At 38.6% G+C, this 12,770-nt stretch overlaps 1 protein-coding gene across 2 annotated transcripts in view; it reads right to left on the minus strand.

Moving 5' to 3' along the window:
* Positions 1-1,425, minus strand: part of DCUN1D1 (defective in cullin neddylation 1 domain containing 1) — a 37,645-nt gene extending 36,220 nt beyond the window's left edge. Inside the window, exon 1 of one of the 2 annotated variants that reach the window (XM_008531045.2) lies at positions 1,271-1,425. In XM_008531045.2, the coding sequence (XP_008529267.1) occupies positions 1,271-1,282 (12 nt within the window). In that variant the 5' untranslated portion in view covers positions 1,283-1,425. Of the gene's footprint in view, positions 1-1,253 lie in introns of both variants that reach the window. The other variant, XM_008531046.2, reaches the window with a different exon arrangement.
* Positions 1,426-12,770: the final 11,345 nt, after the last annotated feature.

The following is a 12,770-nucleotide window of genomic DNA, read 5'->3' on the forward strand; positions in this document are numbered from 1 at the left end:
ACAAGATATGATTAACTAGAGAATATTCATTGCCATGTTCATATTATTTTTTTTGTCATGAGGTTTCAAATGTTTAGATTAAGGCTTTGAGGTTTTTAAGTATAGGATTTGTAAAGGTTACTTTCTACAATGGCAATCTCAATACAGTAATAAGAAATCAGATGGAAACATGTAGCTAAAATCCACTGTCCTCATCTCCCTCTCTCTCTCTCTCTCTGTAGATAAATAGATATAGATGTAGATACATGTATGTGTGTGTATATATGTACATATATATATACACCCACACATATATGTGTGTATATATGTACATATAGAAAGCACATACACAAATATAAATTCCCTTACACCTATAGATACATAGACAGATTAGTATAAAGCATTTATAGATAGTGTAATTTTTCAAAGTAAAACATGTAACTATTTGAAAATACTGTTGCCTCAGATGCTTAAAAATTCATGTTAAGATAAATATATTCACTGATAAAATTGTTGCAATTCCGTTTAAAGAAACATGTAAAACCAAGGATTCCATACTTTTAAAATCTGTCTTTTAGCAAAGAGAAAGAGCAAAAGTAATCTGAAAAGACAGATTGCTAGCATTTCTGGTAGTTCGTCTAGCTAAAATTAAGCCTCCAGGGTAACTATGTATACATAGTTACAGTTCAAAGGCGCTAGTCTGGGATGCACAGCTACCACCCTCCCACACTTAACTTGGGTGGACTCAATTTTGCCCAGCATTTACATAAATGTGCTTATTGAATTCAAGCTTGCCTGTTTCGAAATATATAAGAGTAAATGAGACTGACCAGTGCAAGCTATTTTAGTTTGAGTAAAACATGGCATTTAGATTTCATCGACCCAGAATTATAATTTTTTAAAGGGTGAAGCAGACAGGATTGGGCATCAGGGGCAGTGATGGGCCCTAGCGTAGCCACAGGAAGTGTAACATAAGAGCCATAGTCCTAAATTCATGCCAAACTCAACAGAGTAGGGGAAGAAGTGGAAGACTTTTGGCTCTCCCCTCCCTGATAGATAAGTATTACCAGTTAAGCCAAATAATGACTGACTGCCTGGACTCTTTCCTCCACGTTCTGAACCATTGGAAGAGGAATCCTTAATCAGGACAAAAGGAATAAACCTCAAGGACTATCCTTGGGAAACTGGGTACCACTGTCCTCTTCACACAAAAGAGCCAACAGAAGCAGTATTCCAGTGGGTCACCTCCTAAATAGGAAAATGGGAATATTCACCAGAGCCAGTATGTCACCTCAAGGTACATGTGGATCTGTTGATTTTAGCTGCTCCACATTCATGATAGAGGAATGGACTTGCAGTGACAGCTGAGAATGGAGGGCCAGCAATGGGAAACCATCTGAGACCATCACTGATGATGTCACAATGTCCCACTGTCCTAAGGTGTCCATCCTGGACCTCCCTGTCGAGCCCAGCTAGGTCCCTCCTACTTGAGACTACGGCTCAGCCCAGTGTCTGTCTTGGACAGCTCTGGTCAGTTGCAAAGAGTGAGTTCGTTGAAATCATAATGATTTCAATGGGTTTTTTTTTTTTTTGAAATAGTTCTAAAGGTAGTACAGTAGATGATCCTCTAGAATCTGGGGTGTTTATCCCTGGATACTTTTGGTATCCTCACCAAGGCATTTTCCACTGATGGTGACAGAGGAAATGCTGGTATTGCATCAACACCTTGCTTTTCTAAATGAGACTTTATTCAGTGGATAATGCATAAGGCATGCAAATTTCTCTGGGACTCGGTGTTCTCAGTTACAAAATGAGAAGATTCAGTTGAATGGTAATAAGTTTCTCTCCAACCCCAAGTTTGTTTGATTCCTTCCTGGTAGACTATTATGAGCTGTCCTCAAAGATCAGGAAAGTATAGCTTGTCTCATTCATTCATTTCTAAATGTATGAAGCACCTAAGCTAGCAGCATCTGACAAATATAGTGCAAGCCACAGATGTGAGGCTCATGTGAAATTTAAAATTTTGTAGTAGCGACATTTAAAAAAGTAAAAAGAAACTGGCTTCACGTGTTTTGCTTTTAATATTTGAGAGTTTTAAGGTGTTTTTTTTCTCAGGGCTATCCAGTAAATAAATGTCATTTTCTCCATTTCCTTCAAGATGTGTCACCCTTTTCAAAGAAATTATTTGAGATGGGTGAAAAGAGAAAAGTTTGGCGAAGGGGAAGTTTTCTGTGCAAATATTGTAAAACTTTTAAAAAGTTAGTATCGGGGTCAGGTTAGCCTATGGCACTGTGAAAGAGAAAAAACAACAAAAATATCAAAATGGTAATATTGTGAGATCATCATTTTGAGACTAAATGTACAGAGGAAGTCAGTGAAGGAATCTAAAGGGGAAAGCCAAGGGGTTAATCTGTAGTGAGAGACTGGGAGACCCATTCGGGACATTTGGCAAAGGAGATGACTGGGCAAAGTTCTTTAGAGATAAAATGTGACTTGGCCACTCTTAATTGACCAAAAGTGAAAGAAAGGAAAATGGTGTGGCTGCAGATCACCACTTTGAAATAAAATAATGAATTTTGGAGAATTTGAAGAGGTCTCTTGAGTTTGTTGACAGCCTGACCTGGAAGAAAGGTGCCAGGGATGGGAGTTGATGGAGAGGAAGGAAGCATGAAGGTTCAGGGTCAGGCCTGAAGGGTGAGCTCTGAGGAGGCATTGGTGACAGACAATTGGCAGATCAGGTCTGGCTGGAAAGAAAAGCCAGTGGGAGGGGTTAGGAGAGAGGAAGGGATTATTTTCATTCCTGATCCATAGGATACAGCCCTACAGAGTAACTACATAGCTGTGAAATGTGTAAGAGAATACCTCACTCAGGCCTGGCACATGTGACAGGGCAGCATACCTTGGGTGAAGTGTATGGCTCAGAGCCCAGGTTCTTAGTCCTCCACCCCAGAGGCGGGTATTTCATTTGTTTGGCTGATTTTGTGGCTGAGAAGAGTCTAAGATTTGATTCTAATCCTTCAGATGGATGATTTCTCGAAAGAAATAACAGTGTTAAGTCAGTTAAGAAGTCATTGCAGTTGGAATTTTTTTCATGCAATGTTATCTTTATATTATAACAGATCCCTTGTTATTTTCTTTTTACAGTTGTATTACTTTAATATAACTGACAAACTGAGCAGTGGCATCAGCTTCCAAACTTCTGAAATAGGCCTATGGGATTATGAAAGAGTCCCAGACTAAGACAACTGTGTTCTAGTTTGGCTATCTCCATATGACTGGGCAAAGCCTTCATCTGTAAAGTGCCTGCCTCAGTATTGTGTGAAGAGTAAATGAGAAAGGATATGTAATGCAAGTGGTAGGCACGCGACAAGTAGTGGTTGCTCATTCTAGAAGAGATGACATATGAATGGACTTCTAAAGAATGAATAGCAGTGAGTCTCAAGATGAAGTGACTTGGTTTTCAGAAGAAAAGTCATTTAAAGTAAGGTTTAGAAATAAACAATTCTTTCCTGTCACATTTGGCTATCTCTTTAATCAAAAGGCCCCCTCAAGTAGAGCATTGTTATTATTATTTACATTTCATAGACTAAAAAAATCAGCCATGATCATAACAAGTATCAGGGTTACGTGATGAAGGAAGCACTCGCTTGGTAATCAGTTCCCTCCAAACACCATGTCAACACACAGATTCTTGTGACACTTGATGTGGCTCTGGCATCTAGAAACACTTGATCAGTAGAGCCAGCTTGATTATATATATACATCACTATCGCATTTCTTCCCCAAATCTCAAGGGACTGTGATAAGAAGTTACAATGATGGTCAATGACTATCAGGAGACATTTTTCGATCCCTCCACACTGTAGAAGAGAAGCAGAAAGTGGCAACTTCCTCCCCTCTTGTCTGTGATCAGTTGGGCAGTTTGGCTCTGTGGTACTTAGGTCCTGGCATGCTGTCTGTCTCTGCTCATGTCTGCAATAGACAGACACTTAGTGTGAATAGAAGACCCTGGACAGGTTCTCAGATAAAACATTGATAATATTTTGGTGGTCAAACCAGTAGATAAGATCTAGTTTCTGCTTTAAAAATAGCTTGTGAAGCTTGTTTCTCAAAAGGAGAAGAGAAATATTTGAATAAATGCAGAAATTTTAGTAATGTAAAATCTATTTACACATGTCTGTATAAGCAAGGCAGATGTTGTCAGTTCCACGAGGCCAGTATTTTCCTGATTCAAAACAAAAAAAAAGACATAAAAAAAATGAATCTACAAACAAATATCCTTCAAACATAAGTGCAAAAACTCTTTTAAAAATATTAGCAGACTATGGGGCCAACCCCATGGCTGAGTGGTTAAGTTTGCACACTCTGCTTTGGTGGCCCAGGGTTTCACTGGTTTGGATCCTGGGTGTGGACCTAGCACCATTCATCAAGCCATGCTGAGGTGGTGTTTCACATGCCACAACTAGAAGGAACCACAATTAAAATATACAACTATGTACTGGGGGGTTTGAGGAGAAGAAGAAAAACAAAAAAATAAAATCTTTAAAAAAAATTGGCAAATTGAATTCTGTAATATATAAAAAGGATTATGTGCCATGACCAAGTACCCAGGAACACAAGTTTGGTTTAATAGTTGAAAATCAATTAGTGTAACACAACATACTAACAGGATAAAAAACAAAAACAACACAATCATCTCAAGAGATGCAGAAAAAGCATTTAACAAAACTCAACATCCATTTATGGTAAAAATTCTCAATAAACTAGGGATATAAGAGTAGCTCCTTAATTCACAAAGGGCATCTACCAAAAAATCTAGTGCTAACATCATGCTTAATGATGAAAGACTGAATGTGTCTCCCTAAAATGGGAACAAAGCAAAGATATTTGCTCTTGCCACTTGTAATCAACCTTGTACTGAGATACTAGCCAGTTCAATAAGAAAACAAAAATTTTAAGGTGTCTAGATTAGAAAGAAGTAAAACTGTCTCAGATGACACTGTCCTGTATGTAGAAAACCCTAAGAAGTCCCCTGCCTCCTGCCCAAAACTGCTAGAACTAAAGAATGAGTTCAATAAGGTCACTGGATACAGGAGCAATATTTTAAGAATCGATTGTGCCTCCAAAGACCAGCAACAAACAATCCAAAATTAAGAAAACAATTTCGTTCACAATAGCATCAAAAAATAATAAAATCCTTAGGAATAAATTTAACAAAAGAAGTGAAAGATTTGTGCGCTGTAAATTATAAAACACTGCTGAAGGAAATTAAAGAAGATCTAAATAAATGAAAAAACATCCCATGTTCATGGATTGAAAGACTCAACATTGTTAGGATGGCAATTCTCCCCAAATTATTGTATAGATTCAATGCAATCCCAATCAAAATCCCAGTAGGATTTGTAGGAATTGACAAGTTGATCCTAAAATGTATATGGAAATTCGACATCATTGGTCATTAGGGAAATGCAAATTAAAATCACAATGAAATAACACTACACATCCACCAGAATAGCTATAATTAAAATCATAGACCTTCCCAAGTTTTGGTGAGCTTGTAGAAAAACCAGAACCCTCATACACTGCTGATGGAAATATAAAATAGAAACTATTGGAAAACAGTTTGGCAGTTTCTTAAAACTTGAATTTACCATATGATCCAACAATTCTACTACTAAGTATTTATCCAGGAGAAGTGAAAGAGGTGTACAAGAATGTTTGTAGCAGCATTATGCATAATAGACAAAAACCGGAGACTATTCATATGTTTATCAATTGGTGAATGGATAAAGAAAATGTGGTATATCCATATAATGGAATACTATACAGCAATAAAAAGCTGATTCTGCATGGCCCCTGCTTCTTCCTGTTCTCTTACAGATTGGAGTCTTCCTAGGTTAAAAGCAAGCTAGGAAAGTGATTTACTGGCTTCTAGGAGGACCCTTAATGTGGAAAATTCCCCGAATGCAGAAAGGATTTTCAATTGCTATTGTTGGGTGTCACAAAACATGACAACTATTCACTGATAGTGTCTCTTCAGGACCCCTTCTAGGGTCACAAACTTGGGACTTTGACCGAGGGCATTGAAATTTTCAAGGCTGAAAAAATGGATGGGACAAGTGTACTAGTGTCAAGAGTAGACAGTGCTTTGTATGTAGACTTGCCCTCTTCCCTAAACACACAAAAGCAAGCTTTGTGTACTGGCCCCAACAGCAAAATTTCAAGACATGGCTCTGCCACTTCCCTTCCCACTCCCACTTCCTGGATCCCCTTGCCACCACTCACTCACCTGGCATTCTGGGCTCCTGAGTTAGGCCTTCTAATCTGTCCTGCTCACCACTTCATTGTCGTTAAGGTCAGCTTCACCCTTATCACTTCTGGCTCAAAAAAATTCCAGTGGTTACTTATTGTCTATATCATCCAAACTCTTTAGCTTGATTTTCAGAAGCTCCAGACTCCAGATACAAGTTACAATAGCTTGGAATGCACTTGACCCACATTGCCCTGAATTCCCTGTCTTGTACGTTTCCTATTAGGCTGGGCCACAAGGAAGATTCTTGGGAGATTTGGAGGGCAGAAGGGAAGCAGCAGCCATTTTGTGGCTGATGCACTGCTTTACCTCATTGGCATGAAACAGCAACTAAGCCTGCAACTCCTTACCGTTCCCCTGTGTCCTCCTCCAGCTTCTCCAACTCCTGAACCAGGTATTTGTGATCGGTTTTGTGACATAGGGCCTTGGCTTCTGCAGAATAGCCTTGACACCGAGATCAGAGGTAATAAGAACTGACATGGCTTTCAGGCCATCCTTGTGGGATTCCAGCTCATACTTGTGGGTTCCAGCCTTGTCTTGATCCCCACTTCACATGCATCTTCCCTTCCTGACAGCCTACACTGTGGACCTCAAGTTCCAACATTAAACATGGAGACAACAGCCTTATAGAGACTGCTTAACCAGCCCCCACAATTGTGTAAGGCCAATTCCCTGTAACCATAGATAGATTAACAGACAGACAGACAGACAGACAGATCTCCTATTAGTTCTGCTTCTCTGTAAGGAAGACTCTTGTCTCCATCTCCCCACCTCTACCTTCCACAGGCCTCTTCTTCTTTCAATACCCAGTTCCTCCGAAGCTTCCCCAGCTCCTAGAGCTAGAAGTGACCCCCCCCCCCAACCCCCGACTACATGCACACAGAGAGCTGTGCATCCCGAGCAGGCCATTTGAAATCCTTGGCGCACTTGGATCCTTTTGCCTCACATCTTAGATATTTCTGCCCATGTCATGTTTCCTCTACCAGCTCCTAGACTGTATGTCCTCAAAGGCAGGGACCATGTGTCATACATCTCTAGGTCTCCTAGCATATTTTCTACTGGCCTAACACTCTGCGCAGTGAACTAAATTGAACTGGACTGAAAACTTAAGGGGAGAAGAGAAGATTGGTAGGGAGACAAGGGGCTTCAGAATAAACCACTTGTTTTACCACCTGCCTTCCTAGTGAGCTCATGTCCGCATGCCAACCTTGGGATTGCTCTTCTCTTCAGCAACAGCCAGGGACGTTGGTTTTATAGCAGGAAAACACAGAAGGAAAAGAAGGTGAGAAAGCAAATACTCAAAAAATTATTTACTAGTGCTTGCAATTTTACATGTAATGATGCCTATCAATGAGAAGAAGAAAAAAATCATCTGCAAAAGTATCCATGATTTTTTGGCGACCAAGGATCTTGTATAGGAGGCCTGAATGATATAATTTAATGAGGAGAGCTATTACCCAACTACCATTTGCAAAGGTATGGATCACAGACCATTTTTAATGAGTAAAAAAGTCTAACAGAGGGGCTGGCCCAGTGGCACAGCTGTTAAGTGGGCATGTTCCACTTCTCAGCGGCCCAGGGTTTGCCAGTTCAGGTCCCAGGTGTGGACATGGTACCGCTTGGCACACCATGCTGTGGCAGGCATCCCACATATAAAGTAGAGGAAGATGGGCACGGATGTTAGCTCAGGGCCTGTCTTCTTCAGCAAAAAGAGGAGAATTGGCAGCAGATGTTAGCTCAGGGCTAATCTTCCTCAAAAAAAAAACAAAAAAAAAACAAAAAAAGAAAAAAAATGTCTAACTGAAATGGTTTAGCTAAAGAAAAAAAGAGCTTTCTACCACCAACAGATTGAAATTCTTTCCTTTTAGCTAGCACTGTTTTAGTTCAGGGTAGTAATTCACATTACTCCAAGCTCATTATGAACTGTATGTGTTCTTTGCTTACTTATAAAAAAGTGGAGAAACGACTTGATGACTTCTTAATAAATACATATAGTTTGTTAGGGAAAAAAATGATTTTAACACCAAAAGTCCCTATTGATAGAAATAATTAAGGAGAATCTAAAAGGGTAAAGAGATTGGGAAGAACTAAACTAGATAATAATAGATATTAGAATAGATATTAGCAACTGAGTTTTCAAAATATTAAAAATGTATGCTCTTCTCATTGATGGGATCATTGTGTATAGTATGAGTCTAAAAGCAAATAATGGTGGCATCAGATTTTCTATTTAATAACAGTGAGTTGGGTAGTTATAGTGAGGTAATTCAATGAATTAAGGGGAACAATTTCAACAAAGAGGGAATACAACAAAAGAAATGGTTTCTGAGAGTATTCCAGGTTTGGGTGTCAATTTCAATTCGAAACAATTCAAATCAAAAGAAAAATGAATCACTTTCACCTTACTTGAAAAACTGCAGAAAATTAAACTTTTATTTTGTAATTTTCCATTTGCTTAACTGGAAGATTTTTGATTTGGATTTTTTTTGTTGTGTTAGTTATATACTCTATTGATTAATTCAACCCAATGCCAAGGGAGGCAGAAATTGAGATGCTGGCAGATGTTGCTGCTTCTAACAGATAGAATATATAAGAGGAGAGCCAATTGGTTTCCATGCTGTGGTTTCAATTAGAGCTTAGAATGAATAAACTCATCCAAGAGAATTCAGGATTCCACTGGCCCTGGGAAAACTCATAAAATGAATCATTTCTATTCTATTTCCAAATAAACATAGATTTTAAAGTTCAGGCAGGAGTCAAGTAAGCAGTTTCTCGCTAACCAAGCTTCTTTGTCAACGTCTCCCTTCCAGGTAGATGTCTCCAAGTCATGCAGGGCAGATACTGAGACCGGACCGTAGGAATCAGACAGAGGCCCAGGAGGAAAGGGCAGGCAAGCTGACTGGGGACATGAAGGTGGAGAGAGTGCCATATTGTACGTAGTGGGTCATTGAGGCTCCAGTCATAGTTAGTGTTTTGATTTCACAATCAAACGGAAACTAAATAAGGTGTAATAACTTTTTATTACAAAAGTTTTCAAAGATATACAAAAGTAGACCTAACGGTATAATTAACTCCCATTTACGCATCACCCAACTTCTACAATTATCAACTAATGGCCAGCCTTGTCTCATCTATAGTCCACTCATTCCCATGGCCTACAAAATTTTCATACAAAACTTAGATATTATACCATTTCGTTCATATGTTTTAATATCTCTAAAAGAAGAGGCCTTTAGAAATAAAAAACATGATACCATTAACTCACCTAAAAAATTAACAATAATTCCTTAGTATCTTCAAGTGTCCAGTGTGTCTTTACACTTCCCTGGAGTGTCTTGTATATTTTTAAAGAACATGGAAAGTTACATAGAAAGTTAATTGACTCAAGCTTATGTTTTTGATTTCCTAATAAATTCTAAACTCCTTGAACAGAGGGACTGTGTTTTGTTTATGCCTGCCTGAGTGCTTTGCCAACACTTATGCCCAGATTTCACAGTGAAGGTAGTTAATTAAATGTATAATAAAAGAGCTTTTTATGACTTTTCATGTAACTACATTCACAAGTCAGAAAAAAGTCATCACATTACCTGTTGAGATTTTTGGTACAGAAAATAGGGACAATGTAGATCCTCAATTTCTGGAATTACATTGGAATGAAAATGCCACATATGGCATAACTAGGCCAGTGCGAATCTTAGACCTCTGGCTGCTAAAAATCTCCTTTGGTAGCTATTATAATTTCTGACAACCTGAGGAATGGATTCTCCAGAGAGTGTCCCACTCTGTCAGTTTCGGCACGATATCGATGGTCACCAAAGAAAAGTATAGGAGAAAGATGTGTCCTATGACTTTTAATACAAAAATTGAAAGCTTGTCTTGGATGCAATCAAGATAAATAGTTCTGAATATCTATGCACGAGGGATTTTCCCTTTTTTTCCATCTCCCCACCTGTTTCCCTCTCTCACTTCCACCCCAATTCTAGTTCTCTATTAGGGTAGACAAATGAAATACACGGGTTTATAGAAAAAAAAATTGAGGGATATATATCCTTAAGCATATGACCCTAACATGAAAAAAGAAAGCTATGTACATCAACATAAGTGCCGCATTATTTTATAACAGCAAAAATTAAAAATAATCTGAATGTCTAAGATTAGGAGAATGGTTGTATAAATTGTATTCTATCCATTTGTTGGGAATAGCTAAGAAAAAATTATGCAGTTTTTTTTTTTTTTTGAGGAAGATTAGCCTTGAGCTAACTGCTGCCAATCCTCCTCTTTTTGCTGAGGAAGACTGGCCCTGAGACAACATCCATGCCCATCTTCCTCCACTTTATATGTGGGACACCTACCACAGCATGACTTGCCAAGTGATGCCATGTCCACACCCGGGATCTGAACTGGCCAACCCCAGGCGTGTGAAGCAGAAAGTGTGCACTTAACCACTGCACCACTGGGCTGGCCCCTACGCAGTTTTTAAAATTAGAATTATGAAGACCATGTAGTAACATGAGAAATGCTTATGATGTGTTAGGTAAAAATGATCAGGATTTAAATTTTATGAGCCCTATGCTTTTAACTATTAAAAAGTGTACCTATAAATAAAATGCTGAAAGCAAATACAATAAAATAACAATAGTGGTTACGTCAATGTGGTGGAATTATGCATGATTTAAAAAAAATTGTTTTTACATTCTTATTTCTTAAATACTTTTTTTTTAATTTATTTTTTTGCTGAGGAAGATTTTCCCTGAGCTAACATCTGTGCCAATCTTCCTCTGTTTTGTATGTGGGTCACTGGCACAGCATGCCCACTGACTAGTGGTGTAGGACTGTACCTGGGAACTGAACCTGGGCCGCTGAAGTGGAGCTCGCCAAACTTAACCACCAGGCCATGGGGCAAGCCCCCACGTGTGCTTTTTAAAATATTATATGTCTGGCCTTTAGAATTTGCAAAATAAATACCAATTTTTTTTGTTTTTCTGTTCTCTCTACCTAACATTTTAAAAACTTGTATGATTGTAAATTAAAATTTTTTTAAGCTAAAAATAATAGAACTTCGGTTAGGGGTATTAAATTTAAATTTTTTTTAAAGTCTATGTCTAGCTTATATATATGTGTGTGTATATATATAACAATATTTATATTTTTTATTTTTAGTTTTGTATAAGACAATAGTAAAAGAATAAGATTAACTTTTAAAATTGGTGAAATAAAATAAAATATAATTTTTAAATTTCTTTCATTAAATTTTACTTCTCCTTTTACTTAAATTTTAAATAGTAAATACTATAATGTGTTTAATAACACAATACCTAGCAGGGATCCTTACACATTAGGCCCTTGATATATATTGGCTGAATAGATTTGAAATTATTAATTTGTTTATTCATTCAACTATTTATTAAAGATCTACTTCACCCAATGAAATGAGTATTTTTGCTGACTTAGAAAAGGGGAAATGATTTTTAAAATTATGAAATATCCACAACAGTGCAAAAAACTTAAGCACCCAGCTTAACAAATTGTTGTAAAATGAACCCCCATGTCATCACCTTCCCACCCAGGTCGAGAAATAGAACTTCACCAGCGCCCAGAACACCAGCCCCTCCTGCACCCCAGAGGTCACCAGGACAGAGGCGGATGTGCCCGGACCCCCAGGAAGCTCCAGGGCCCCTGCTTCTGAGGGCCCTTCCAAGGCCCTGGGCATTTGCTTTTTGTAAAATTTGCAAATGTAAACATTTTCCCACATTTGGTTAAGACCTCTTTGTACTTTCATAGCTAATTTTGTACTCATAATTTCATTTTTTTTTTCTTAAATAGGGTCCCCCCAAGTTGTAAGAGCTTCGGGACCCACAAAATCTGAATCTGCCCTTAGAACCACTGTCCTGACTGTTAGGTACTCTTTGCTTCCAGATGGATTACACAGTGTGAAACTGTCCATTTCCCAGTTAAAAATGTTCCAGATATTTCCGTGAGTTCACGGAACACTTAGCTGCTCAGGGAGCTACTAGGAGAGAAGAATTGACTGGTTTTCTCTTCCTTATGAGACAGACAGCACAGACTCACAGAGCACAATCTCTCCAAGGTAGACTTGCTAACAGCCCGCCAGCTTGCTAGGCACACAGAATATTTACAATATGAATGGTTCGCCAACATTTAAAAATCAAGAGATTTCAGGCAACAAGCTGGCTTTCCGACTTCTTTTAAGCAGTTGGAAGATGAGACCAGTGTAGACCCACATTCCCACCTGGCCTGGAACTGGCTGGGTGGAGCTGAAGAGCAGCTGCTTTCTGAGGCCGGACCCCGTCCCTGAACCCCTGTTACCTCACTAGTAAGTGTTCCCTGAGTGTTTGGACCCTGTAGGCATTTGTGAACCCTGCTCGAGCCAGTTACCTTGTATTAATGCAACATGATTTCTTCAGTGATCTTTAGAAACTAAATTTAAAGATAACAAGGAACAATAAGCTAATATTACCTC

This window comes from Equus przewalskii, chromosome 18, assembly GCF_037783145.1.
Source record: "Equus przewalskii isolate Varuska chromosome 18, EquPr2, whole genome shotgun sequence".
Taxonomy (NCBI): Eukaryota; Metazoa; Chordata; class Mammalia; order Perissodactyla; family Equidae; genus Equus; species Equus przewalskii.